The 27,814-nt window shown below is 43.2% G+C and overlaps 6 protein-coding genes across 21 annotated transcripts in view; 1 reads left to right on the forward strand and 5 right to left on the reverse strand.

Annotated features, from left to right (window-relative positions):
- The window catches only part of yod1 (YOD1 deubiquitinase), a 4,336-nt gene extending 332 nt beyond the window's left edge, over positions 1–4,004 (reverse strand). The window contains exons 1-3 of one of the 4 annotated variants that reach the window (XM_088390514.1): positions 3,880–4,004; positions 2,967–3,179; positions 1–2,748 (exon numbers count right to left, since the gene is read on the reverse strand). The exon at positions 1–2,748 is cut by the window's left edge and continues 332 nt beyond it. In XM_088390514.1, the coding sequence (XP_088246640.1) occupies positions 2,057–2,748; positions 2,967–3,179; positions 3,880–3,958 (984 nt within the window). In that variant the 5' untranslated portion in view covers positions 3,959–4,004 and the 3' untranslated portion in view covers positions 1–2,056. The other 3 variants (XM_088390517.1, XM_088390516.1, XM_088390515.1) reach the window with 3 other exon arrangements.
- Positions 4,005–4,436: 432 nt separating this feature from the next.
- pfkfb2b (6-phosphofructo-2-kinase/fructose-2,6-biphosphatase 2b) lies at positions 4,437–10,469 on the reverse strand. Of its 8 annotated transcripts, none has more exons than XM_088388652.1 (17): positions 10,302–10,469; positions 10,042–10,122; positions 9,586–9,711; positions 9,042–9,138; positions 8,413–8,479; positions 8,257–8,331; positions 8,080–8,136; positions 7,860–7,984; positions 7,565–7,772; positions 7,326–7,472; positions 7,148–7,252; positions 6,931–7,060; positions 6,796–6,858; positions 6,580–6,644; positions 5,730–5,897; positions 5,273–5,295; positions 4,437–5,127 (listed from the first exon to the last, which is right to left on the reverse strand). In XM_088388652.1, the coding sequence occupies exons 2-17, from the start codon at positions 10,100–10,102 to the stop codon at positions 5,058–5,060; spliced, it is 1,587 nt and encodes a 528-aa protein (XP_088244778.1). In that variant the 5' UTR covers positions 10,103–10,122; positions 10,302–10,469; the 3' UTR covers positions 4,437–5,057. The 8 variants fall into 8 exon arrangements, with proteins under 8 accessions (XP_088244778.1, XP_088244780.1, XP_088244783.1 ...); XM_088388654.1 differs by having other exon boundaries at positions 5,269–5,295; XM_088388657.1 differs by lacking the exon at positions 5,730–5,897 and adding an exon at positions 6,400–6,426.
- Positions 10,470–10,664: 195 nt separating this feature from the next.
- The window catches only part of phtf1 (putative homeodomain transcription factor 1), a 97,333-nt gene continuing 80,183 nt past the window's right edge, over positions 10,665–27,814 (reverse strand). The window contains exons 1-17 of one of the 3 annotated variants that reach the window (XM_088388650.1): positions 15,753–16,031; positions 15,476–15,568; positions 15,310–15,366; positions 15,173–15,242; positions 14,958–15,116; positions 14,614–14,803; positions 14,425–14,533; positions 14,203–14,367; positions 13,790–14,032; positions 13,599–13,727; positions 13,133–13,402; positions 12,696–12,827; positions 12,500–12,586; positions 12,203–12,358; positions 11,992–12,087; positions 11,786–11,911; positions 10,665–11,568 (exon numbers count right to left, since the gene is read on the reverse strand). In XM_088388650.1, the coding sequence (XP_088244776.1) occupies positions 11,548–11,568; positions 11,786–11,911; positions 11,992–12,087; positions 12,203–12,358; positions 12,500–12,586; positions 12,696–12,827; positions 13,133–13,402; positions 13,599–13,727; positions 13,790–14,032; positions 14,203–14,367; positions 14,425–14,533; positions 14,614–14,803; positions 14,958–15,116; positions 15,173–15,242; positions 15,310–15,366; positions 15,476–15,505 (2,040 nt within the window). In that variant the 5' untranslated portion in view covers positions 15,506–15,568; positions 15,753–16,031 and the 3' untranslated portion in view covers positions 10,665–11,547. Of the gene's footprint in view, positions 11,569–11,785; positions 11,912–11,991; positions 12,088–12,202; positions 12,359–12,499; positions 12,587–12,695; positions 12,828–13,132; positions 13,403–13,598; positions 13,728–13,789; positions 14,033–14,202; positions 14,368–14,424; positions 14,534–14,613; positions 14,804–14,957; positions 15,117–15,172; positions 15,243–15,309; positions 15,367–15,475; positions 15,589–15,752; positions 16,032–27,814 lie in introns of those variants that run through there. The other 2 variants (XM_088388651.1, XM_088388649.1) reach the window with 2 other exon arrangements.
- ora1 (olfactory receptor class A related 1) overlaps positions 16,367–27,814 on the reverse strand; it is a 97,423-nt gene continuing 85,975 nt past the window's right edge. For all 3 annotated transcript variants that reach the window (XM_088388668.1, XM_088388667.1, XM_088388669.1), the window contains one exon: positions 16,367–17,661. In XM_088388668.1, coding sequence (XP_088244794.1) covers positions 16,670–17,608 — 939 coding nt within the window. In that variant the 5' untranslated portion in view covers positions 17,609–17,661 and the 3' untranslated portion in view covers positions 16,367–16,669. The remainder of the gene's footprint in view (positions 17,662–27,814) is intronic.
- Positions 19,237–25,067, reverse strand: LOC148391307 (olfactory receptor class A-like protein 1). Of its 2 annotated transcripts, XM_088388672.1 has the most exons (2): positions 20,845–25,067; positions 19,238–20,756 (listed from the first exon to the last, which is right to left on the reverse strand). In XM_088388672.1, the coding sequence occupies exon 2, from the start codon at positions 20,671–20,673 to the stop codon at positions 19,873–19,875; it is 801 nt and encodes a 266-aa protein (XP_088244798.1). In that variant the 5' UTR covers positions 20,674–20,756; positions 20,845–25,067; the 3' UTR covers positions 19,238–19,872. The 2 variants fall into 2 exon arrangements, with proteins under 2 accessions (XP_088244796.1, XP_088244798.1); XM_088388670.1 differs by lacking the exon at positions 20,845–25,067 and having other exon boundaries at positions 19,237–20,805.
- Positions 23,264–24,381, forward strand: ora2 (olfactory receptor class A related 2). The gene has a single exon (XM_088388666.1). It carries the CDS (start codon positions 23,264–23,266, stop codon positions 24,206–24,208), a length of 945 nt encoding a protein of 314 aa, XP_088244792.1. The 3' UTR covers positions 24,209–24,381.

Below are 27,814 nucleotides of genomic sequence, written 5' to 3' on the forward strand. Positions count from 1 at the left end.
AACTAGTTAACTTAAGTTACACAATCTCAGAAAAACCAAAAGTCAAAAATCAGCAGTCTAACTATGTTGAACAATTAGGAGTTCAACCTTCTTAGAAAAATCAAATTTCAGATTTTCAAGGGAAAGTCAGCTCCCAAATTTTCTTTGTCATAAATATGTTCTGTGCAGCCCAACATTGTTCTGGTTAGTTTTGTTTGTGGAATCTGAATGAAACAGGCAAGATCTACCTGTTTTCATCCATCTCTGGGGGCTGCCATTCTGCCACAAAATAGCTATCCCCTGAGATGGGGGGAAAAAACAACAACAACAAAAAAAACAGGTAAATTTTGCTCCTCAACTCAAGATTCCACCACTGCAATATTCATCAGAATATGTGTTTAGACTATTGGGGGCATATACAACATATTACTAGGGTTGACTGTCCCTTTAAAAAGCTTCCAAAGTAAAACCATCATGGTGCGTTAAGGTCAGTAAATCGCACAACTCTTCAGCTCAGTGTATTTTTGTTTTCATCTCAAGCTATTTTTCACTTTTCTTGCATTTTTATGTGTGATGAGAAATGGTCATTTTGCCCTGCAAAGCACAATTGAAGAAGAAACCAAAAACAAAAAATGAGAACCATTCTCCTCACTAGAATTGCAAACACACGAAGCTTGATTTTGATTAAAGGAAAGTCAATCTTCACATTTATCAAAAATGTAAATCGTTAAGCAGGGTACACGCATACAGACAATATAGGCGTTTTTTTTTTTTTCCTTGAGTGGGGTTCCTTAATGTATAAATCGCCATGTGCATACCGGTAACCCACATTAGTTTTTCTGATAAAGTTTTTCATTGAATCCACATGATAAACTCTGACCTGATCAGAGATGTAAACGGTTCATGTTAAGTGAGGTTACATTTGAAAAGAAAACAATATTTTTTCGACATGATAAGAAAATCCTGATTGACATTGCTGGCCTCGGGCAGAACCTTCAGTATCCAAATTTGGTCGGGTCCAGATTTTTTTTTTTTTTAAAGGGTTTAGGGTCACTAATGACAGAGAGAAGACGAGTCAGCATGTTTGTAAAAGCCATGTTACTTTTACAAATAGTCTAAGTGCTTGCTGATTCACCAAACAAGCTTTTTTTTTTAGCTTGCTGAAAAATGTTTGTTTTGGATATATGAGGTTTCCGATCGACCGACGGCAGCAATGTGTGCAGACAGCATGTGGAAGGCAAATATTAACAGACTCGGTGAGCTGTATTCTGAAATGGTGAGAAATGAATGTTGACCGGTCACAACTGGCCTGAGAAAAAAAAAAAAATGGCATTAGCAGTTAAAAGTAGAACGCTGAGTGTTATGGTTGTCGGTGAATGACGTGAGGTAGACCAGTGATTCCCAAACGCTGTGGCGTGGCAATTTCACTTCATTGGTTTGTGAATGATTTACTTCCTACAAATAATGTCGGGGCCGAGCATCTAATTGTTCTAATTGAAAATCGCAAAGGCTGCAATTTTGGGAGAAAATAGACCCGTTTCATTTTGGTCGATCGGCTTACGGACACACGTATGAGTTATATGTAAAATATAGATATTTATACATAAGTGCTTATATGTGCTTCTCATTTCATTTTTTATGAAACGAGAACATTTGGTGTGATGAAGCCAGATTTGCTGTTGTAATTGGACTTGTTTGATTTGATGCCACAGAGTTTGGTCAATTTGTCAGTAAAGGCTTAAAACACTGTCACTCAGTGTTTATGAAGTAAATACCTCCAATTGAAATATATCAATAGAGTATATTTGACTTGCTTATGACTTCATGGTTCACTTAGCATATAATGAAAACATTTATGTCTCATCAATTTTGACCTAGAAAAGAATTGCATATTAAAGGGCAACTGCAATATTGGTGGGGAATCGCAGTTAGTTGATTTTTCAAAGCACTAATACATTTCGGTGGCGTGCCATGAGATTTTTCTCGCGTCAAATATGTGCCTAAGGGTGGGGAAACACCGAGGTAGACGGCCACAGATGTGGAGGGGGAGCACAAACAACCAAAGCAAGTCAACGTTTTAGATCTCGCCAAAATTGGTGTGGCCCGTCTCCTTGGCGTGCTCGCGTGCCTCCCTCTGTCCCACCAGGCCCGTCTGGCACACCATGCAGCGCAGCGCAAAGCGGTTGACGTCCGTGAACTGCCGCTTGCGGCGAGCCTCGTCGGCCAGCTCCAGGGCCTGCGCCAGGATGACGTCGTCGCCGGTGGAGAAGACGGTCTGAGGGGGCGAGCCCGCCGCCTCCCTCTGCAGCGGGTCGTAATGGATGCCATCGTAGATGAGCAGCACGCGCTTGCGGTAGCCGGCGTCCTCACCAAAGCGATCCACGCGCACTGTCTGCGTATCCACCACGCAAATTTCGCACTGGTAGAACTTGGACAGGATGGACACCTCGATGGCGCCCCCCCACGTGTCGCCGCGCCGGATCCAGACGCAGTAGTCCTCGTTGCTCTTACCTAGAACGGCCTCCGAGTACGCCGCCGGGTCGCTCGACACGATCTGGGCGATGAGGCCGCGCATCTCGGGAGCGCACGTGGGGTCGTACACGCCGCCCTCCACCACGTAGTTGACGCTGGTGAACAGGCAGGAGTTGTCGGCCGGCACCACTCTGCGCGCCAGCGCCGGCAAGGCGTTCAGGCAAGGCGTTTTGGTCACGACAGGATGGGCTCCCAGCTTGGGCTTGTTTTTCTCCTCCTCCACGATCAGCGTGTCGCCTGACACACAAGTACAACATGTTACTCCAGAAGAACCTCCACTGCCTTCGGTTTTTCATCAAGATAACCCCTTCAGTGATTCTAAAACTTTTCACCATCCAAAAAGTACTTGGTTTATAAAGTAACCTTATTGATACCTTGTAGATGCTACTCAAATTCTCCACAATGCCAATATTGGCTAAGTATCTTTATCTTTCAAATAAAGAAAAACTTCATACCAGACTTGATTGGGTAGTCCTTGAGGTGAGCGTCCCCGTTGCGTAGGTCCAGGCTGGAAGGTGGGTAGCCCACCATGATTTTCTGCACCTCACAGGGGATGCCGGTCAGCTCCTCCACTTTGCTTTTTAACTCTTGCACACATGATTGGTGAGTCAATCCTTGCATCACGTGAGTACCGTTTTTGGTCTTGCAGCGAAGACGCAACATCCTGCCTGGCAGCAAGAGGAAAAATATGGAAAATTGACAACAGCAACAATTCGGACATCATGTTTATGACACTCCTAAATGACACATCCATTTGACTTTTTTTTTTAATTTTAAATGCAATGGATTTCTTTCTGTTTTTCCTCGCTATCGCTCCCCCCCCACTTACGGGTTTTCATTGTTTTTCTCGCTTACTGCTTTATTCAATTACTTAATTATCACATGACTTTTTCACTCTCCACCTCCAACTTCATCAGATTTATAGCCATTTCACTCTTTTTCCATTCACTAAATGTACTTCCAGTTTCCACATTTTTTACCGATTTGTATCATTCCAACGTCAACATTTTCAGCTTGTTCCATGTATAAGATTTCCTGTCATTCAGTGTCATTTTACATCATTCCATAGCATTCCACAAGTTTTCATTCAGCGTATTAGCCTTCACAAGCAATTTCTCCAGAAATACTATTTAGTTTTGATTATTATACCGAACGAAGGGTGGTGGGTGGGTGATGTGTAATTGTATTTCGAGCAAAGCTATCCTGGGCTAGCATGCTAACCTGTCTATTAACTTAGCGTTCAGTGCACATTTTCTCTCCGAGCGGCCGTCTTCGTCCTGTTCTCGTCCTCGACACAACCGATCACATTTAATGACAGCCGTTACAACTTAATTAGCCGCTGTCTTTCTTTCTTTTTGTTTTTGTTACCTGTAGCCGCCCGTTTCCAACGCCTCGAACAATGCTTACACAGCCAGGGGGCGGGGCGATACGTCAGGTACGTCAGCATGACGCCACGATGCGTTCACTACCGTAAATTCTCTAATAGCTCACCAACAGGGATTCTTACCGTGATATGGCAACACGTATGCCCATTAAAAAAAAAAACCTCACACGTTTCGTCATTCAATCAAAGTTGAAGTAAATGAAGTTAAAAAAAAAGTTATTACTAGAACTATATAAATATTTTAATGTACACTATAAACAAATTAGAATTGGGTTTAGAAGAGGCATATTTTCAAGAAAAAAGCTGTGCAAAATAAATGTTATATTTACGTGATAAAACTGACATTTGTTTTTGAGAAATATGATGAAGGTTAAAGTCAAAATGTAATCATCTGGAAATGTGGCTTGCAATATTCAGGAACCAGACTTTGACCAAATAAATTGTTTTGATAATAACAATAAGATAAAACAATCTGCATTTAATTTGAATTGTAAAGAAAATAAAAATGGATGCCCAAAGAATAGTAATATTAAAAACTCAGTCACTCGTGCAATGAAAGTTATTTAATTGCATTTTAAAATATGACCAAAAGACGTGCAAATACAAGTGGGTTCAACAATACAAACGAGATAAAAAACATTGTAATACTATACTATTTTAAATGCAGTCTCTTTTAGCAATTAAAAAGGCACAAGTATCAGCATCTAACTGATCATTTCCACAATGCTAAAGTATTGTAAAACAGAAGGTAATAACATAAATAGCATATAAAGATTTGACTGGTTTGTGCATCATATTCATTGTGTTGCTCTTCTGGTTTGCATGCCTTGGGCAAGAGGAGGCGGTATAATACAGACATGGAGAGAGACGCAGTAACTCAGTTAGCCACAATAATAATAGTCATGTTTCAGAGAGGAGAAAAAATATGCTTGTGAGTGTTGTTAAAGTGTCTACATGGCTTGCTTTTCCGTTTATTTTGAATACATTCTTATATTTTTCAAAATCTCAACACATGAATTTTCAGTAGACTGCCAGACTGGGGCTTACTGTTAAGTTAATCATATAGTATTCATATCCTAAATTTTTGCTGGGGAGTCAAACTAAAAAAAAAAACTTTAAAAACGTATTCGTACATATTTTGTGCAAAGATGTTTCTTTATCATCATTCAGAAGCGGACGCAGCCGTTTGTTCGTTCATGGTTGTCAAAATCGATTCCTTCACACAGGGAACCCTGCAAAGCAAAACATTTTTAACTAAAGGTACAATTTGCTACATTTGATGTGAATGCAAAGATGATAGAGGCACGTATGTAATGAAAGGACGAGTCTAATAAAGGGATAAAGAAGACCAGGCTATTTGTCGTCCAACATACTCACAAACAGCCGCTTCCTATGTAAGGCTGTAAGGTTTAAAGAAAGAAAGACAGAAGAAGAAGAATAGAAATGTAGCGACAACAACAAGGCACACATACAAACATGAACATGCTTTTGTTATGAATGCAAACATTTTTGGTGGCGTTTCAAATAAACATACATGCAGACAAACAAAAAATGTGCGACATCACAAGCTTATGTGAAAAATATGTGTTCTCCTTTTGCCTGGCAGGAGGACAGGGTTCCCCTTACACTGGAAAAATGGTATGGTCTGGTCATCTTAGGCTAGGCGTATTCCATCGGCGGCCTATATTTAAGTGCACTTATCAATCTGTATTCTTTCTTTTCTTAGACAACACAGTGAAATATGATGAGGGTGGGGGGATAGTTCTAGATATGCCGACTGGGATGGGGGGGGTGGCGGGTTAGCAACACGGGCGGCGACGGAAGCGACACTGACTTGGCTCGACCTTTCCTCGGGCATCAAAGCCGACGGCGTGGGGGCGAGGGGCAGCCAGGGCTGGTTGCCGGCACTGTACAGCCGAGGACGCTTGACCTGGTCGTGACTGGACAAAGGCGTGTAACTATTCCGCCGGAGTAAGAGGCCCGAGTCCTTGGGGATTTGACCCTGGCAGGTGTGGAGGAAAAAGAAAATGTATAGCTGGGAAGAGGCAGGGGGCGTTGCATAGCTGGGAAACCTCACTGGATACGCTTCATATTAGTACAAAGGAGGATGTATGGAGGGGAATCGAAACAGGTTGCAAGTGGAACAATTGATCATTCATTTCAAGCAAGCTCGGCCAGCCATAAGATCTTATTAAGGCGATGTAATCATCGCCTCAAAAAAATGGAACATTCCACAATGAGGAAGGAAAGGAAGCAAAAGAGGTGCAAGTGTCATTAGACTTCAGAATAAATATGGAGATGTAGGCATTATAGGGTGGTCCAGTAAACAAGTCACGAATACAATAATGATTTGTATGACTCCTTTGCAAGGCATAAATACAAAAGTTCATTTATGCCATTGGTGAGATCAAAACTTCAAATGTGTGGGACCCCCTGTAATGCAGATTAAGGATGGGCAAAAAATAATAATTCGAGGAATTCCGAATGCGTTTGTGTAAACAAACCTGTTGTCTAGCCCAGTGTTCCCCGACCTTAATTGAGGCAAGGCACACATTTTACATGACAGAAATCTCAGGGCAGGCACCTTCCCCCAAAAAAGTCACAAAAATTGTGACCACTCAACTCATGATGCTCTCGCCTCAGTTTTCGCACAAATCTAACTTTTATACTTGTGAAATACTCACAAGAGGTCTGTCTCGATGGGTGTTCACTGCCTCCACGTTGAGATAAAACATTTCCACTTTACAACCTGGAGGGGGAGAGGAAGGAGTTTGTTTATACAAGGAAAATCAGCAGCTTTTTTTATTCAAACTAGTTTAAACCACAGATCATAGCAAAATTAATTTTTTTTTTTACTAATGTTTACTAATAAATCTACAAATCTAATAAATGCTCTATACCATATGCCACTGGGGTGAGTTTGAGGACGGTGTGCAGCGGACATTTCATGTAGGGCAGATCCTCTGTGGCGAGAACAAAACCAGGACATAATCAGGATGGCAGTCAGCATGTGGCACTGGCATGACTCCACACACCTGCACTTTTGTCCAGGAAGTAGGCCAGCAGACAGCGCATGACCGCCTGGTGGCAAACCACCAGCACGTTGCCTTGCCTCTCCAGCTCCATGATGACAGGCTCCAGACGCTGGACCAGATCCTGGTACGACTGAAAGAGCAATGTGTTTTATTTTTTTGTTTTTTCAGACCACACAAGCAGAAAGCTCAACTTGCATGTCACATGTGTGTCAGTCACCTCCCCGCCTGGGTAGCGATAGTGATATTTGTCCTGGTCCCTCAATGCAAACTCTTCTGGGAACGCCCTCTGAATCATCTCGTATGTCATCTCCTCACACACGCCCTGAAAAAAAATAGAATCGAGTTCTCATATTGGATCTCGTTGCAACTGTGAGATATAACGGGACACCGCTAACCGCGTCGATTTCGTTGAGTATCTTCCACTGTTCGTAGGGGACGGCCAGCTCCTCCGCTGTCTGTATAGTGCGTCTCAACTGGCTTGTCCACACCTTCAAGTCTGATAGCTCATGCTCCTCGATGAACTCGCGCAAGGCACGGGCAAACTTTAAAAAAAAAAATCCACATTTTCCACAATTCAAAACATTTCTGAAGTGTCTATATACATAACTTTTGGTTTACCCAAATGACCTCTTACCTGTTTCCCACGAGGAGATAGTTCTGAATCCCCTCCAATGCGACCTTCAAGGTTGTGGTGGCTCTCGCCATGGCGACACAGATAGATGGAGTGTGAGTGCACATGGATGTTCATGAGATAGTAGACGATCTTGCTCTGGATGTAGTCTTGTATCCGGTTCACCAAAAAGCGGCGCCCCACGTTCATGACTTTAATGAAAGACAGGTCCCTGCAAAGAGAGCAGCTCAGTGTCACCCTCTAGTGGCTTTGAATGCATTGCAGTTACACATGCTGCTTTCTTTTCCATAAATCTTACTTGTCATAATCATCAGGATCCAATGGTTGGTAAGTCACCTTGTAGCATTCAATCCGTTTTAGGAAGTCATCCATGACCCGCTCCCGGTGCCTCTCGGGGTAGTCCGGACTGGACACCTTGACTTCCTGTTTGGGGGGGGGAATTTGTCGGCATGCGAGCTTACAGCTTATTATATAAGATTACAGCTATAAAGTGTGAATAGGAATAGAAGCTTTCCTACCATGATATTCGCAGCAATGACCTCGGGGTCATCACACACGGACTCGACAAAGAACACCTGTTGGCAGGATAAATTTAATGTTAATGCATTTTCTTTTAATGTTAAATTCTTCAGAAAACTTGAGTGGGGAGTGAGGTTTAGGTTTACCACTTCCGCTTGTTGGTAGTTGACACTCACCTTGAAAGAGTTCTCCTTCACAAATGCTTGAATGAGATCTCGGCGCTCTCTTGTTGTGTTGGTTGCGTCGAATACCTGACGAGCAAAAACTCTGATGAGAATTTGCGCTGAGTAAGATATGCTTTTAATGAATGACAACAATAAAATAGGACTCACAGCAATCTGACCACCCTCGTCTGTCAGGTACACCTTCACATCTTGCAGGGCCACAAGCGCACACTGCCTGAAAGATAGACAAAAAGGAAAGGTCCCAAACAACTCCTATTAATACTGTCTATCCTATCTAGAGCTGTCCCGATTTGATCACATGATTGGAAATTAAGGCCACAAGCTTTCGCGCACATCCAGAGCTCATTATGGCAAAAGCGGCACAGAGTGAGATGTGGAAACAATTTGCTACAAGGCCAACACAGTCAGTGCAAGCTGAACGATATATAACAGGTTAGCAAAAGTCACACATTTAAATGTACCTTCAATTAGAAACCTAAAAAAGAATGAAATGCGAGATAAAGAACAGAAGAAATAGGGAAAGTATTCTCAATTTTTTGGATCCATGGGGTTTGGAATGGAAAAAAAAAAGCATAATAAGTGCAAGACTAAATGTTGGCCATATTTATTTTAAGCTTCAAAGTGAGACAGGCTAAGTCAGGCTGCGAGACAGCTGCAGCATTTGCTTTCATATTTGGGTCACGATTTAGCGGTGGGAAAGCCGTCCAGCGCCTGGCATGATTTTGAGACGGCACTCACGCACATGCGAGGTTCTGGTGAGTGAGAGCAGAACTTACTTCCTGATCTTCATGGCCTCCTCGTTGTCGTGGCGGAAGAAGTCGTAGGACTTGTAGGCCCTTACAGCCTCTCGGCGGTACACGCCAAGGTTAAACACTGCAGCAACACGTCAGAGGTGACAATGAGAACGGACGGGTGTTGTGAGGAGGCCTCCAGAGCTAAATTTACCAGCATCACAATAAAACCAGCCCTATTTTTAATCTAATAACACACTGAAAATTTGAGGGTGTCATATACCGTCCAAAAACACACAAAACAAATTGAGTTTGGGATGGTTTTACATTTACTAACTAATGTACCACAGCAGCACATCTAAGATCACCAACACAAGCTATTGTAGATATCTAATTGAAGACCCACCGCTAGTTAGAACATAATGCATTGCCTCCAAAAGGATAGACAAGGATGCCACTGCACTTTCAATCACTTTTTGCTGTTAAAGAAATGGTGAAAACGTAAACACAAGTCCAAGTTGGAATGCTGCCCTTACCAGAAATGACGCCTTGTATCGCACATGCCCAAAAAAACACCACTGCGTTTTACCTTTGGTGGGGACACCAATCCAGTTGAGGTAGCGTGTCAGCTTCTTGGACACGTACGTCTTCCCTCGGGCGGGCAGACCGATCATCACGATCACGGTGGGGGAATTTGTCATGTAGGACGCCCACGCTGCATAGGAGACAGGAACAATATGAAATTACATGATAGTATATTGGTGAAAACTGATAGCTTGGAAAAATACCAAATACACAATAAAATACTGAGTAAAAATAGATCCAGTAAATATTTTTAATGAATTGTAAAACATCTCAAACTACATAATATCAAGCACATCATCTTTTAATGCAATGTGCAGTTATCCACAGTGGGTAAAAAAAAGAAGCTCTACAAATGATGCTGGGCAGCTCGTCAAGCATATTTAAATGTGCATGTCAAAATAAACATGACATAAATTTTTATGCAGCCCGAGAAGAAGGTGTACCTAATGAACTGACTTACAGCATTTCTTCTCATTCATCCTCTCGTCTGTTTTCTTGGTGTGGGGGCGCCTGTTCGACATGAGCAATGAAGGGATCACTTCTGCACACAAATGACAAAATACTGTCTTATCTATTCATGACATATATGTTGCTGTGAGAATCGACACGAAACGAGTATCGGTTCCGCTGCCACATCATCGGGCCGACCGACGAGGAGGAGGGAAACTTGGCAACACACAGTCTGCCAACGCGTCAACAACTTCATCGTTTGCCTCATACCTCGTAAATTGTAGGTCCGGAACCGGGTCCGCTCGCTGGCGTTGGGTGTGCAGGTGTCGGTCGCACCGTCCTTGGGTACCGAGCGAGTCAGCCCGGCTGGTGCCCTTCCAAGACGGAGGTGTGTGTCACTACGTCACACCAACTCCCCCAAAAGTACCGTAAAGATGCCTATAGACGAGACACACATTTTGACAACGGGATTTTCGATTACGTTCGAATCCCGAGTTTTGTGTTTAGATTACAAACCAATTTGAACATTAACACGATAAGAAAATTAATGTATACTTGATTCGCGATTCAATGAAAAGTGATTGTACATACAAGTTTGATAAAAAATGTTACCTAAATAAAAATAAACACCAGTGGAGTGGAAACATTTTATTGTACTACTCATGATCTAAATAGCTGTAAGACCCCAACCCCATTCTGAAAAAAAAAAAAACCTATGAGGAACTGTTATTTCAAAAAGTGCACAAATGCTCATAATATAAAATCATAAACATGATTGCATCACTTTCTTTCTGACATTTTATCTAGAGTTTCTCTAGTTTCTATAGGGAAAAAAAAGCAAATGGTTCACTCACCCACCATGCATTAACCATCTTGCCTTCTTTGCTACACAAAAAAATGTTCACATGACAGTGTGACCCAGTGCAAGGTTAACATTCAAGAAATAAATCATCAATATACATTTTGGGAATGTTGGAAAATTCCTGTAAAAAATCAGTGAGTTTACACATCATTTTCCATTCTTTTTTCTAAACCACTTATCCTGTTCAGGGTCACGTTGAGTTGAAATCTACCCCATCTGACACATTGGGGAAAAAAGGCAGTCTACACCCTGGATTGGTCACTCATCTATCAAAAGGCACATAAAAAGACAGGCAACCTTTGCACTGTCACTGAATAAGAACTGAATCTCCCTACTTGCATAGTTAATTTCATGACAGTGGTTCTTGATGGAGAAGGTAGAGAGTGGTCATAGTCTATGAATACATAGAGTAAGTGCTGGAATTTGAAATAAATTTAGAAAAATCTAAGATGCCCACCTTTGTTAAATTACTGGCATTACGTGGCATGTGCTATGCCACAGTTGACTGTACAGTATTTCTTTCACTTTCCCAGCTATGTTAAACCACATTCAAGTGGACGCTTCATAGAATGAGCCGTCATGTGACGGTCAGTAGTTTTGCACGTCTGGTTGGAAGGCGACGGACGGGCGAGAAGTCCTTTTGTCGCGTTCACATCAAGGTTTGATTTTCCACAGCTGCAAAAGATAAACACAGGAGATTGAAAGGTCACATCATAGAAGAAGAGCAAAAAATGGAAGGCGTCAATAATTGCATTGTACAGCACTTCAAAGTTATATGCTGACCTGTATTGAAAAAAATATATTGGACTGGGAGAAAAACAAAAACATCCAGGCTATATTCAAGGGAAACACTCCATTTCATTTTTTTAAAATTATTACTATTATGACTCACTCTGATGTTGAAGCCCAGCAGGTCACTGACCACAGCAGACACGGCCGACAAGATGACCACCCTGGTGATGTTGTAGATGAGTGGGTTGACGGTCAGACCGAGAAGGCGGAACGGCGTGTCCAGCTCCTGGCGGGAGGTTGGGCGTTAAGGACGACTCACACAGTAAGACGGTTACACAAAAGTGCTCTCGTGCCCAACGTGCTTGCCTTCATCAGTTTGGTAGCCAGTTTCAAGACGTTGTTCACAATGTTGAGCTCCTCTTTCTTGTTGGGTTTTTTCTCTATTTTCAGATACAGATTGATCTGAAAGGCACACACCTTGGATGTGACACAGTGACACCTGCTGGTCACCACAACGTGATCGTGCACGATTGTGGATCCATATTGCAACAGAATGTTGTGGTTTGTGGGTACTCACCTGTTCAGTGAGGAGCACCGAAGGGTTGCTGTACTTGCAGTTGGTCTCAGAACCCAGCGTGGCGAACCGAAGCAGGAAGAGGATCATTGACGAGGCCCACAGCAACAGCTCCCAGTTGGTCAGCGAGTCCAGAAAAGTCTTGTGGCTTTGTAGAAGCTAATGAAAGTTTTTTTTTCTCATTTAGACCTTACTCTTTTTTTAACCAAAGAGCTATTTGAATGAGAGCTTTTTATACATAAGTGTCATGGTACTCTAAAATGACCTAAAATGATCACTTTGTCAACATGCTGCTATTACCTGTGCACAAATGATGAATGAGATGGAGAGTGCGAGGAGGAAGATTGTGGACACGATAACGTCGACGGAGCGCTGCGGCCCTCGCCTCTGCAACCAACGAATGAGGTGATGGAAGCGGTGTGACAAACCAGCATCGGTTGTGACAGTGCAACAGGTACAGGTTGTGACAGGTAAAGAAAGGTGTGAGGTTACGCACCCGTAGGAAGGAGCGCAGCGACAGCCACATCTTGATGTTCTGCACCTTTTTCAGCCGGAAGTGAGGGATCTCCGACTTCTTGGCCTTGCGAGCGGACGTTAGGTGGCTGAAGTACTTGGCAAATAAAAGTCTCTGTGGAGGAGCCATGTTATACAGTCAATGGATGGAATATTTTGTGTGTGTGTGTTTTTGTGCAATGTGTGTTTTGGAATGAGCCGATAAGGGTTCAAGACGTTTTTCTGTTATTAGTTAATAATTGACATACACGGCAGTTGTATTAAACTGAAGTAGTGTAACCCAACAGTACCGGCAATGATTCTTTCATATACCACTAGAGGGAGCCATCATAACAGTTTTCTAACACATACACTGGTCCAGATGATATCCCTCCTACTTAGGCTTTATCATTTCATTAAAAAGCATACATAGCCACTCACCTGCTTATAGGTCCTCTCGGCCACGCACATCATGAAGAAGAAGAGCCCCGTGAGGCAAAACCTGAGCACGGTGGTGATGAAGAAGAAGGCGTATGCTTGAGGGCTCGCCGGGCTAACGGCAATCTCCATGACCTCGGCTGCCGATGGTGAGCTGAGGCTGGACATGTCCAGACGCTGGGCCAGGCGGAAGGCAAAGGGCAGGAGCGCCAGCGTGACTGTCACTAGCCCGCCGAACACCAGGTAGCCCACACCTTGCTCCGCAAGCTTCACCTTGAGATGAAGAAGATGAGGTGCCCAATCAAGATGATGCTTATTAGTAATAGTAAGTTCCTCCTTTCTTCAAATATGTGCTCCACTCCATAGGCTGGGAGACACATTTTGAGCTCAGTTATAAACCAAACATCCATTCATCGATTTTCCGGACTGCTTAAATACTATTATTAAATCGGAATGATGCATACTGTACCCGAGTGAGGATGATCCCGCTGATCTCCAGCACAGACATGTCTGCTTTTTTGCATTCGCCCTGCTCCCATATGATGGCGCTGACTCGGTCCCTGGAAGGATGGCATGCCTGGAGCCAGGACAGCTGGTGCTGAAGACGTACCACGTAGGGTTATTAAAGAGCGTCATACATGACATGGAATTGGGTCTTACCCCCGCGATGCCTTGCTGCAGGCTCTCGTCATCGCTGCTCAGCGTGGTGGTTTGCTGTAGCGCAAGGCCGCCCGCGAACCTCCCGTTGTCCTCACTGTCGCTGCTCCCCGTGGAGGCGGAGTCAGGGTCCTGGAGGAGCTCCTCCCACATGGTGTCATCGGTGTCGGAAGCGGGTCGGGAGCTCACGCTGAGTCGCAGGCGCTCCACTTCTCGAGGCTTTGCCTTGAAGGTCCCGCCTCCTTCCTGTTGTTAAAGAAGGAGAATTAAGCAAGGAAAACACATAGCAATGACTGTTGAATATTGTAAAATGGACATTATTGTAATATTTAAATATCTCTATTAAATAATGAAAGAAATTTATTTTCCCCATGCAGCAAAATAAGCAGTCTCAATTGGAACACGAGAAGGTTCACCTGAGGCCTGACTGCCGCTTTGCTGTTGGACTTCCGAGAGCGCACAGAAGATGGCGGTGCAGACGGTGGCCAGGGGCTGGCAGGACTCATGTCCACCGGTTGCAAGCCCTCTTCTTCCTCACTCGAGAGCTCGTCTGACGCGCCAAAGCCAGACTTTCTTTCGCTCTGTGACGATATTGATTTAGATTCCAAGCACTTAAGAAAATCTACTGATGACAATACCATTCTCTTGGGTCGTTGGACTTCCTCAAACTGCGATGAGTGTTGCTGTTCCTTGGCCTCGCTGTCAGGCTTCTCATCCAATTTCTTCGAACCCCTGCCCTTCCGAGGCCTGACCGAGACAGAAAAGAAAGCAAGCCAAGTGTCTGCTTTAGAACCCAAAGTGGTTGGCTGAAGTTCAGAGTGACTCACCTCCTCCTGCGGGTCGGATTGCTGCCGCTGTTGCCGTTACTGATGACAGGACTGCCCGCGGGCCAGCGGCTGCACTCGGTGGACACAATCTGGCAATGTACGGTGCCCAGGAGCAGCATAAGGCACAAGGGCCCGAACGCCTCACTGGCACTTGCCCCGGGGACCTCCACATAGAGCACCACAGCAGCCACTGCAGAGGAAGCGTGACATGGAAATGATTAACTGGTTATAGGGCAGAATATCAAAATAGAGGTCTTTCTGAGGTGCTCAGATGTGAAGATGAATTACTGTATTAAAAAAAAACCCAGTCCTACTCTGTAATCTGTTGTATTTACATAGCCAACCTTGCATAAAGTATAGCAGCAGAATGCATGAGGAGATGGGCTTGGAGGTGACCTGGATCCACCACGGAAAGAAAAAGGGGAACAGCAGCACGCGGACTAAACCCTTCCGAGTCAATGCTGTCCAGGGACTCTGTGGTTTGGCCTTGCTGAACGTAGACCCTGCAACGTAGACGGCTCAGAATGCGATACGGTAATTTGGCAACTTGGACTCTAACCTCGGACTAAGTCAACATCGATGAGGTCTGACTTGATGTGGCCGGTCTTTCTGGGTTTACTGTCCAAATCCTAGTGGAGAGAGAACTTGGATTTAGGAACACCCAGCAATCTCCTCTTGTTTTTCTCCTTATCTTACATTTAAATCTGTCTGCTCCAGAGACTTCTCCCAGACTTGTTGATCGTAGGCGCCAATCTGTGGCATCAACAACATTTTATTTTACCGAAGAGAAAAATCATTCAAACATTTCTTAGCTTCATTACGACTATTTTGCGCTGCCACTTTTATACATCCACATACCCACCTTCTCTTGATACCAGGATATTCTGGCCATTGTGTTTTGTTGCTGAAAACACTGGTCCCAGAGTCAGCTCATTTCACAGAGTACACAGACGAGCTGAGGACAGGAAAACACCACTAAACAAACAGGAGGGGTGACAATGAACTCACTGAACTTAACCGGGAGGTATTTTATTAAGCGATCTGGCAGGGTATGTGGCTGCAAGGTTAATATAAGGCTAGGCAACAGGTAACCCGGAAGACAGGCCGTGTCGGCTTGCTAGCAAAGGCGCTAAACTTACCTTATAGGAATGGCAGGGTTGGCACATTTTGGAAGACGCTATGTAATCATTACAAGATATTGTTATTGCTCTTTGATGTGTAATTGTTATTCTAAAGTTTTGTCATCCATATTTCAGTGCTCCAGAGTTGGATTGGGGCGTTGCCTTCAACGGTCCTCGACGCAAACATTAACCAAACTATACGAATGTCATTTAAAAGCGTATACAGTTTACCCAGTAGCCATAATGAGTTTATCTCGGGCTTTCCGTAGCATCCTTCAGTTTTCACAACAATGCGAATCTTCCGCTTTTCTTTTCCGGGTTTGTGGGGTTCAGCAGATTTTTCCTAAATTTTGCTTGTCAGGCAAACTTGCTGCACCTTAAGAACCACAATAGAAATGTCACCGATACAATGATGATAAATAACTGAATAATAGGGTATAACAAGAAAAACTGATTCTCTTGTTCGACTCAACACACTTATTGGAATCACGCAATTTGCCCTCTCAGACAAGGTCGAGGATTTCATACAGTTATTGTTTGACCAATCAGAGAGAAGCATGAAACAATACGATTGCGTCTGCTTTACAGAGGGTCCTCGGTTTACGACAGGGCCGACATACGACATTTCGAGTTTCTGGCATGCTTTATATTTAATATTTATTATTTCTGACATAGAAATGTTTAAATACAGGTATTGAACATCTGCGTACTACAGTTAGTACGTTAGTGAAGACAGGCACAGTCTCTTTTGCCAGCTTATCAATCTAAATTTGATTTAAAAGTGCATGTTTTACAATTTGTGTTTTGTCTTATGCCATAACTCTGACCAAAAACAATATTTACAACATACATAAGTTTCCACTTAATAGCTAAGTCAGTAAAGCTCAGAGACAGAGCAGTTGGTGGGTCATAATAGAGAATCATAAAAGAGAAAGTCATTTGTCGTGTGACTCTTGAGTGTCAGTTGACACCAACTTGTCCTGCTCGGCGGCACACATAATTTTGTTCTTGACCTTCTTGTTGGAGGAGATGATAAAGTACGGACTGAGGAATGCATAACAGGAGGAAAAGAACACCCTCATGTCCGCCACCACTGGAGACACCTTGGCCTCGGTCAGCATGTAGATCCAGATCACATTATCGATGCCGAAAAAGAAGACGTACAGGACCACCAAGGTGATCACAGTTTTGCCCGCTCGGGTCTCAGCCGAATGGGAGCGACGTATGCCTCTCACCTGCCGGCTGTGGCGGTGAAGAAGCAACAGAATGTAACCACTAGAGCTTAACATCAACGCCACAAAGGCGAAATCCCTTCCAGACACCGCTACCCCGTTGATAACGTAGGACAAGCTGTCTCTGAAGTCCACGTGGCAGAAACCCAGGTTGAGCGTGAAGGCTGGGACGGTGCCGTTCCGCGGCGCCATGGAGAAGAATGGAGCTGCGATGCATATAGCCATGTTGAGCAACCACAGTCCGGCAAAAGTAGGGAGGACCAGGGTGGGAAGGGCAGGCTTCAGCCTGGACAAGTGAGGCCCGGCTGGGGCGATGGTCACCGCCTGGAACACGCTGAGCATGCAGGTGATGCACACAGACAGCGCCCGACCAATTCGGTAGCCGTAAATCACCACCTTGCAGCCCGCGTCGTCCAGCAGGTCGACGAGGCCGAACACCGTCATGGTCTGGGGCACGCAGCGGGTCAGCAGGAGCAGGAGGTTGGCAAAGGCCAGGTGGCACAGGATCATGTCCACGGGAAGGAGTTTGCGCTCGCTGTAGAGGATACTGGCGTAGGCCAGCAGCACCACGGTGTTCCCCAGGATGCCCATTCCTGTTTGCAAGAGGAAGGAGACGCCTTTGATGGTCACGCACAGGTCCATGCCACCGTGGCCTGGACCAGGATTTTGGGTTCAAGCAGACAGAGGCACACTTCCTGAAAGGCACACGAGCAATCTCACCTGAGCAAGTGGACAACGGGCTGATTGCGTTAATCAACTCTTTAACATTGCACTCGATGGCTTTTATAGCCTCCCATCTCCCAATGGAGATCTTTGAGTTCAACACTTTCGATTAAATTAATTTGGCAAATTAAAACCATGAAACAGAGGGGACGACGCTCTGGGAATATTTATGATATTATATTTATTCCTAATTATGTTGAAGGTGCTTAACAGTTTTGTTTTCCAGCCAAATTAAATGGAAAACTTGTTTCAGTAGTTCAAGTCAAAAAGTGACACTTGTATATAATACAAATTCACTAAACAAAAACAGAACTATTTCTTGATTATATTTTATATAATTGTGAAGGTTATGGCTCACAGACCATGATAATTCCTGATTAATCATTAAAATATGAATAAAAAATAAAATATAAAGATATAGTAAAAATCATTAAAATATAACATTTATAAAAAAAATCACTATTTAGTAATGGACCTGCATACAACTCTGTACGCAATGTATGAGTATCTTTTGTATGAGTATCTTTGGTGCACATCAATCTCCTCAAGTGTTCTAATGACAATCCCCACAAGAGTGACATTCTTCAAATCAGAGGACTCAAACAATGTTGTCACACTTGACAATAGTGCCACGAGCGCTCTCATCCTCTTCATATCCTGTTTCAGACGCAGAGGAGCAAGACAATTAGTGATAACAACACATGTTGCAATTCATTGGGGACACAGGGACAACCTGTTGTTGTTATTCAACTAAAGGTTATCATTAATTCAACTTATAATTGTTCCATGTTCGCACCATCAGGTTATTATTGCATGTTTGCGTTGCTGCTCATTTGTAGAGAAATTTCTTTCTCTAGGGAGAGATGTTATTTTCACTTGTGTGCGTTTTACATGTTTAGAGAGCTCATTAAAATGGCAAGTTCAAGCACGTTCTTTAGTTGGGTGAGCAATATGGCCCATGAGAACATTTCATCTGACCTGCAATGTGATTTAAAAACAATAAAAAAATAAGTAAAACCTCAAATAATCTGATTGTTAAATTAACTCTCAAATGCTTGTACCTCCAAAATTATCTTTTTTTTTTTCAAAAAACCCTCAACATGGCACATTTTTTCAAATATTATCCTTGAATGGTCTAAGAAGCCAATCATCTACAACACTTGCAATATTTTAACCCCCACAAATGTCGACTGACCAACAGTATAGATTTGTAAAATGAATGAATGAATAATTAATAATGATAAAATTTGGGTCAAATAAGAGGTTTCAGCCCGATGTCACCGTTTTAACATTACGGCACTCAAAGGCCTTGTTTTTATTTTTTTAAAACAAAGCCTAACAAAATTTAACCCAAAGGTTTTCATGTGTAGGTGGGGAGTTTGATTGCGAAATATGTAGATGAAATAAATTAGGTGAACTTAGCCACTTGCAAACTGATGCTTAAAAATGAGTTTGTGCTTGTGTGACTCTCACGCTGGACCCGTTCTGCTGTACTAGTTTCTGAAAAATGAACAAAATATACTGTATATTCAATTCACAATATTCCATCCCTCCCCCCACACGCACACACACTTTTTGTTGTTTTGTGTAACTCTATGAAATGTCTTCAGGAGGAAAGTGACACAAATGGAATCTCGGAAGTCTTAGAATTAGAAGTACGGGCAAATGTTTTTACAAACATTCTATTAAACTAGACATTTAGAACATCATGCCTGTATTGAAATAATGAACTTATGATTTGGTTGGCACAAATATATACAGCAGTGTGAGTAATCATTATTAAATATATGTATTTATTTTAAATGAAACTGATTCAGTCTGGTCAGGCATGGCTCAAACGTCTGTAACATTCCTTAGGCTTCCTAAATCAACACTTGGGACGACTGAAGTTTCCATGACGCAAGCAAGAAGGTTCAAGGTTGATTTTGTTTTATTGTACCTTATTCTTGGAAATATACATCTGATTTCATTCAGCAAACGTTTTTTTTTTAGAGCTTCATATCAAGTTGGTTCATCATTGTGACAAAGACTTAGTGGATAAATTCACAAGTTATTTTTTTTTTTTATTGACCAGTCTACAAAGTGCAGTGACAATCAAATACATAGACAATGTTTAGAAGACATTTTGTAAAGGTAATATTGATAGTTCAGCTAACTGACAGAAGGTCTAGGAAAACAATTCTTCATTTCGACTCCTGAGTGTCCATTGATGCTGGCTGGTCCTGCTCAGCCTGACACACAATTTTGTTCTTGACCTTCTTGTTGGACGAAATGATGAAGTAAGGGCTGAGAAATGCATAGCAGGAGGAGCAAAATACCCTCAAGTCCGCCACCGTGAGGGACACCTTGGTCTCGGTCAGCATGTAGATCCAGATCACGTTATCCACGCCGAAGAAGAAGACGTACAGGACCACCAGGGTGACCACCGTTTTGGCCGCTCTGGTCTCTGCCGGATGAGAGCGATGGAGGCCTCTCATCTGGTAGCTGTGACGGTGGAGAAGTAGCAAGATGTAACAGCTGGAGACCAACATCAGGGCCACCACGGAAAAATCCCTTCCAGAGACAATAACCCCTTGGATGATGTAGAGCATGTTGTCTCTGAAGTCCATGAAGCAGAAGCCCAGGTTGAGCGTGAAGGCACGGGCGGTGCTATTGCGTGGAGCTGTGGAAAAGAGAAGGGCTGGAACGTATATGATCATGTTGAGCAACCACAGCCCAGCCACGGTGGGGAGCACCAGGGCAGGAAGGAAAGACTTGAGCCTGGACAAGCTTGACCCGGCGGGGGCGATGGTGACCGCCTGGAACACGCTGAGCATGCACGTGATGCAGATTGACAACGCCCGGCCGATGCGGTAGCCGTAAATTACCACCTTGCAGTGGGAGTCGTCCAGCAGATCGGTGAGGCCGAAGACCGTCATGGTCTGGGGTATGCAACGGATGGTCAGGATCATCAGGTTGGAAAAGGCCAGGTGGCACAGGATCATGTCCACGGGAAGGAGTTTGCGCTCGCTGTAGAGGATACTGGCGTAGGCCAGCAGCACCACGGTGTTCCCCAAGATGCCGATTCCTGTTTGCAAGAGGAAGGAGACGCCTTTGATGGTCACGCACAGGTCCATGCCACCCAGACCAGGAACAAAGGAGGCAGAGAAACACACCTGCTTTGAAATGCACCACAAGAACCTTGAGCAACTCCTAAAGCATGCTCACCTGAGCAAAGCTATGGCACACAACTCTTAAAGGCCTGCAAGACAACATTTATAGCCTCAAATGTCCTTGGAGATCTCATTTGCCTGGAGTGTCAGTTAAAAAAACAACAAAAAAACTCATGGACAAACAGAAGAAAAAAATAATTGGAATCCAGTCATCTCAATGGAAACGTGTGGCCTGACACACACAAGTGCCGAAGGGAATACGCTTGATCTAGATCATGTTTTTCATCCCGATTTCTCAGAAGGAGCAGTTTTGGACTTGATCAAAAGAGTGGCCAAGGCTTACATAAAGTCGTCTTGCTAACAAGCTCAATTATTCCCATTGCAGCAAGAAGCACATTTAGGAACACTGATGTGACCAAACGTTGACTGATGTCAGAAATGTTAATATGGGAGGAAACCGGATCACCAAGAGGAAACCCACGCGGGCCCGGGGAGAACATATCCATATAACCGTATGGACGGGCCTATCAATCGTTCTTCAATCGAGAGATATTTAATTTCACGAGGTATGCCAAATCTATATGGACGGACGGGTGGGCGGATGGATGGATTGATAGATGGATGAATAGATGGATGAATAGATGGATGGATGGATGGATGGATGGATGGATGGATGGATGGATGGATGGGGCATGACTTCCAGCCTTCCACAATGTGGTGATATGATTAACCCGAAAGCTCGAACTGTATTTTATTGCTTTGTTTGTTGAATATTTCGTCAGTTACTTCTCAAAAATAGGTCAATGTCATTCCGAGCGGACATCGTTGAATCCAAAAAATGAAACAACACTGGCCTTGAATGAGCCATCAGGAGACTTCCACATCCTTTGTGCTATTATGCTCAGTGACGCAGAGCAGCAGGACAATTAACGCGATAACAATTTGTGCTGAAGCCATTGGGGAGGGTCAACCTGGTATTTTTATTAATTGAAACCTCTTGCCGAACAATACAAGGTAATTATATTCCCTTTGCTGATCATTTGTAATGTTTTTTTTTTGTTTAAATGAAGCTTCTTTAGTCTAGGGACAGGGTTGTGTAATTTTTTTTATGTGTTTACATGTTCTGAGAGCTCATTAAAATGGCAAGTTCAAGCACGTCTTTCTCAGTGGACTGCAAGTAGAACAATTACAATCAAGGCTAGCTGAATGATGTAAACATGTGGTAATGACGCAAATCATTAGTTGTGAATGCTGAAACTTAAATTCAAAGACTAAATTATTAAACATTCAAAAAGCTCAATTACATGAAATGTAAAAATCAAAAAGTTGTAGTTTTACAAAGATGATTCAAAAACTGGGGAACTTCATTTAATAATATTTGCATTTAGGTTGCATTTTGCAGCACTGCGTCACAGTGACAGCTGTTTCTAATATTTGGGTTATTTCACACAACAGTTAAAATTATAATTTTTTTCTAATCATTTTTTCAACTTCTTGTGTGTTTTGCTGTGGGCCTTCTATAAGCTGCCCTCAGATTTAAGGAAGCCACATATTTTCCATACCCATATGATGAAATTAACCAAAATGAATGGTGAATGGTTTTCAAACTTTAGAAAAGCTTATTTACTCTCTGAAAGGCATCACTTCAATTGATTTTGTTTTGAAAATATACACGCTTTTCCTCAAAAATATTCACCAAATATTCACTTTTCATTTTGTAGTGTAAATTATTTTCAGTCCTGTGTGGCCTTAATACTCAATTCTTGGTCTTAATTCTCATTTAGAGTTACAGAAATCGGTAAACGGCTGCAATTGCCTCCGAAAGTTGGCGCGACAACATGCTTGGTTGGCATAGTTGAGTAGTCAAAGTATGCTCTCAGCATCATCATCATCAAGGTGGTGTCCGTATGATGCCTCTGAGGGGACAGAAGCAGTCATCTGGATTGATCTCAATTAATTGCAGTCAAGTGCCATAACAGTTCAGAAGCTCAACCTCCGTCCGTGCAGGCTATAAGAGGACAAACCCAGTGAAAAGGGGGCACACCGGGGTCCACACGGCTGCGTTAGGTGAGTGGGCAAATATGACTGGAGGCTGAAATTTCAACATTTTTACCTTTGCTTCTAAAATGTAAGACTTTATTCTAATAATAGAGAATATTTCAAAACTTTTAAAAACGTTACTTCATTCTCAGTGTTACAATCTAAACATTTTTACATTTTTTTTCCAATATTAGAACAAATCTTTTGAAAAATGTCCACATTTTCAATTTTTTGAAGAATCATGAAAGGTTTTTGCAAACATATACAGCGTTGTTCTCTGAATATTACAACTTCAATTAACAAAGACCTTTTATACTCGAATTCTTTTTTTTTAATTCTCAAAACGATCCAATTCTTTGGCGTGTGGCAGTTTTGCGCAGGAATGATCTCCGAGGAGTTGGTCCGTGGGATGCTGTACCTGTCCCTGAGCGCGGTGGGCGTCCCCGGCAACCTGACGGTGATCCTGGCCTTTCTGTCGGCGCACTACCAGGACAAGCGTCTGCTGCCGGCCGACGCCATCGTGCTTCACCTAGCGTGCGTCAACCTGCTGGTGGTGTCGGTGCGCTGTCTGCTGGAGACTCTGGCGTCATTCCGTCTGGCCTCCGTCTTCAACGACGCCGGCTGCAAAGGCGTTATCTTCGTGTACCGCACGTCGCGCTCCCTCTCCATCTGGCTCACCTTCATCCTGAGCGCCTATCAGTGTTTGAGCGTCGCTCAGCCCAACTCACGCTGGGCCTCCGTCCGTACCTGGCTGGCTCGCCACTTGGGCCTGGTGTTCTTCGTCCTCTGGCTGATCAACACTTGCATGAGCTCAGCCGGCATTCTCTTCTCCTTCGGGGCCAGGAACACCTCCGTCCCAACGAGGCACGGCATCAATGTGCAGTTTTGCTTTGTCCATTTCCCCTCCAAACTCTCCAAGGATAGCAACGGAGCAGCCCAGGTGGGCAGAGACGTCGTGCCCATGGCCCTGATGGCTCTCGCCAGCCTCATCATCCTGTTCTTTCTCTACAAGCACAACCGGCAGATGAAGGACCGACGCACCGGCAGTGGATCGGAGCGGAGGGCGGCCAAAGCCGTGGTGTCCCTGGTGACCTTGTACGTGGTCCTCTACGGGGTGGACAATGGGCTCTGGGTGTACACACTCACTTTGAGGACCACCATGAGTAGCTCACTGGTGTCGGACCTGCGCATATTCTTCTCGTCACTCTACGCCGCCCTGAGCCCGCTTCTCATTATTGCGTTCAACAGTAAGGTGAACGGCAGGCTCGGCTGCGGAGTCGGCGTAAAAGTTGCCAAGGAGCGAGCTACCACACTCGCTACCTCTTGAGCACTAGATACTTTTCTCCAGAAAAAAGGGTTTTTCAAGAGGAAATCTATTCTCCTAATATCAGGATGTATTTCATCCAGATCTTTTGTCAACTCAGAAATATAAAACTGTCTGAAATGATAAAGATTTTGTTGGAAGAGATAGCATTTTTATGCGACTTTGTATCTTTCAAATTTGAACTTTTTTTTTAAGCAGAGGTAAAATGCATTCTTGTATCTGATCAGCTGGGGGCAATACTTAACGCACGCTATACTAAAGTTCTCGCTTTGTGACACTAAAAATGATGTTGAAATTTGGAGTAAAACCAAAATGTTTCATATGCAGCTAACATAACAGACTGTATATATTCTTAAATACTATTCTTTTTTTTTCTCATTCAAGTTCCTCAGTTGAAGTTTACAGATCGGTACCCATGGTATCGGTGCATCCTTATCGAATCATGGAGTAAGTGAGGGCCAATTTGACTTGGCAATTTGACTTTTTAAACTAATTAGTTTCTGATAAAGCTGAAAATTTGACCTTAACACAAGACAAAGAAAGAAATGGATTTTTTTTTCTTTTGTATGTTTAGGGACATCTGTTGGTATGGAAATTGGATTTCAAAAAGGGTGTGGAGGATTTCATTGTGCTGGGGACATGTCATGTCATGTATCTGAGGTTTTTCTACACATAGTGAATTATGTGTTCTAATCAAATTGAGGCACATGCCCAAGGTGAGTATTTTTGAAGGGACTCTCTAGCTGTGGACTGGCATCATTTTGTGCTTATGCAGAACAGTTCATGCACACATCTTGTGTCCTGCAGCAAAGGTCACCAAAAAAAAAATATTGAAAATAACACAAAACAATCTGCAGATGATAAGTTCCATGTGTCTTACCCGTCAAACCACTGAAATCTGATTGGCACAGATACACAGACTCCGGTGGAATGAAGGATAGAATACATGGATGGTTTCACGGATCGCCAAATTCCAAAGAAAAGGAAAGGGGAAATAATAACTTGCAGACTCCTCTAGGAACAGAAAGGAGTCTTCCAAACTAACATGATGTTATATAACAACAAAGCAAAGCTGACCATTTTATTTAAACTTACCTGGCAGTAACATGCATCAAATTAACGGTAGTAACTAACAAGGAAGTTCATTGATAAATGAGATTAACACACACGCACGCGCGTGCACACACGCACGCACACAAAAACAGCAAAATGGCAGCTACTTGGAGGACATCTCAAGGCTGAAGTAAATCCCAGTGGCTGTCTGTTTACCTGTGCAAGGTACAGGCTTTTTTGTCCAACGGTCCCACCAATGATGTGGCGGCATTGCTAACAAACACCGCCCTTGACCCACGCCCCTCTGCTGGCAGGCCACACCCAAAGTGTTTTTTGGAAGTGTGTGTAATTATTTTTAAAAATATGATGATGACTTTGTTCTTTTAAAACTGTTTGTAAATTGTTTTCAACTACTCTTGCACTATTAAACCTGCCAGCAATATTTATGTAAACGCTAACAAGTTTTTCCTTCAAGATAACGTCTTGACTTTCTGACTTTTCTGCAACTTCATAAATCAGCACGTCGATGATTTGAGTGCGTGACTAATTTAAATCGAATTAACTTTTAATGAGCATGTTGGATTTCAATTTATTTTGCACTGTCCCTGTGAAATAAACAACAAAAATGAATCAATGGCTGATTTGCAGTGAGGAATGTTTTTAAGCCATTTCCTTGTGCGTTTTGACTGTTGACACGCTCGTCGTGTTGCAACTCGTCTGGAATGCACCCAGAGCTCTGCAGCTCACCCTGATCCAAGAAAACAGCAACAGTGTGAACATTTTGGGCCTTTATGTCCTCATGCGCAATTTATGCAGCAAGTCATGGTGGCTTGCACGCACGGCTTGAACCGTAGCACAAGGCTCCTCAATTTCAGACTGCCAGCAAAAATGGTAGAATTCTGACATTATGTGGGATGATGAAAAGAAGCCAGCCAAAAGTGCAACACTTATGTTACCTATGAGATCTAGTATGAGGGAGCACACTGAAGGACTGGAAGGAGCCTTTCAATTTTGAGTTAATTCTTTTAAAATGACATTTCTTTTGTGGTAAAATTACAACTTATATAAATTTCTCACATACAATTAAACAAAAATACATTAATTTTGGATACTTGCAAGACATAAACAAAGCAGGCAAGTTAAAAAAGCGCAAACTTGTGAAATCCGCATGATCTCTGATAGTGTTTCATGTACGGGCAGGCACCAGAGTGACGGGCTGGGAGCGGGCTGGCCTTGCTGATGCCCCGAGGCCTCAGTTTGGCTTGCATAAGCTGTTATGAGAATTTTGTCCAGCAAGCCACTTGCACCGAGACTGCAGCAATGTGACAGAGCCAACTGCAAAATCCCTCTCAAGGTTGCACTCAGGTCATTAAATTGAGTAGCTCAAGAGAGAAAATTGGCAATTGCACACGAGGGAAGGCTCTCTCTGACAACTTTAAGGCCTTTGCCTTTACTGCAAAATGTCCCCCAGGTGCCGTTTTCTCCCCGACTTCTGACTAAATGCATTCAAAACAAACTCGGCACTTTGATTTCCATCTCCTCAAGTGATTGTATTGAAATGCAATTAAAGCAGGGACAATTTAAGCCCTTCCCCCCCTTCCATTGTTTAAAGCAGTTAGCAAAGGCTGTTTCTAAAATGGAAAGGCAGAGGAAACATTACATTAGTAAGATACTATATTTAGATACCTGCAAATACTTTTCAAGTACGTTGTTGATTTTGAAATATTTTTTTTTAGTGCATTTTTGCATTGTAATCATTACAACGACAATGATAAAGCTAAACCTAAGCCACTTCAAACAACGCAAAATCAATTTCAAAACAACACAGCATGCAAAATGTAAATAAATAAAGCGGAATCCCGTCTTGACGTTTTCTCTAGTGGAATTTTCCACAGTCGCTTTCCTCCAAATGGAATGCAGACAAGACGCAGCAAGTTAGCTGAGAGCCGCTTGCGGGTAGGAAGAGTATATGCTGAAAAGCGGCCCGGCCCGGCTCGGCCCCTTCATGACCCGCCCTGGGCCACAAGTCCACAACAAATAGCTGTGCAGTGTGTATGTGGTGATTTCAGGTGAGCCTTGCTGCACATTTGATCACTTGTGCTAATATCCAAATGTAAAATAAAATATAAATACATAAATTGAAAATAAGCAGGAGCTGCTCACTTCACATCTGCTGGGAAAATTTTACAGCTACACACCTTGCTGAGGTTATACAATGAAGGCATGTGCTGACATGCTAGCATATTTCATCTTTTTCTGCAGGGGGAGCCAAGTGAATGAGAATCTGATTTTCTGAGGATTTATTTCCATGTAGACAACATAATGGTTAACGCACCTGCTTCACATTTCTGAGTTTTGGGGTTTTCATTTTTTTCGTGTGGCGTTTCCTTGCCCCCACACACACAAGGATACAAGTCTAGCACAACCTAAAATGAACAATAAAAAGTAAAATAGGGGGAACATTTAAAATAAATGCGGAAAAGTTGCAACAGCTGTTGTAACAGGTTGCCGACTCACAGGCGCCGCCAGTACGGAAAGCCCAAAGTCAACTAGGAT

This window comes from Syngnathus floridae, chromosome 11 (assembly GCF_059516105.1).
Source record: "Syngnathus floridae isolate MCC-2025c chromosome 11, RoL_Sflo_1.0, whole genome shotgun sequence".
In the NCBI taxonomy this organism is placed as follows: domain Eukaryota; kingdom Metazoa; phylum Chordata; class Actinopteri; order Syngnathiformes; family Syngnathidae; genus Syngnathus; species Syngnathus floridae.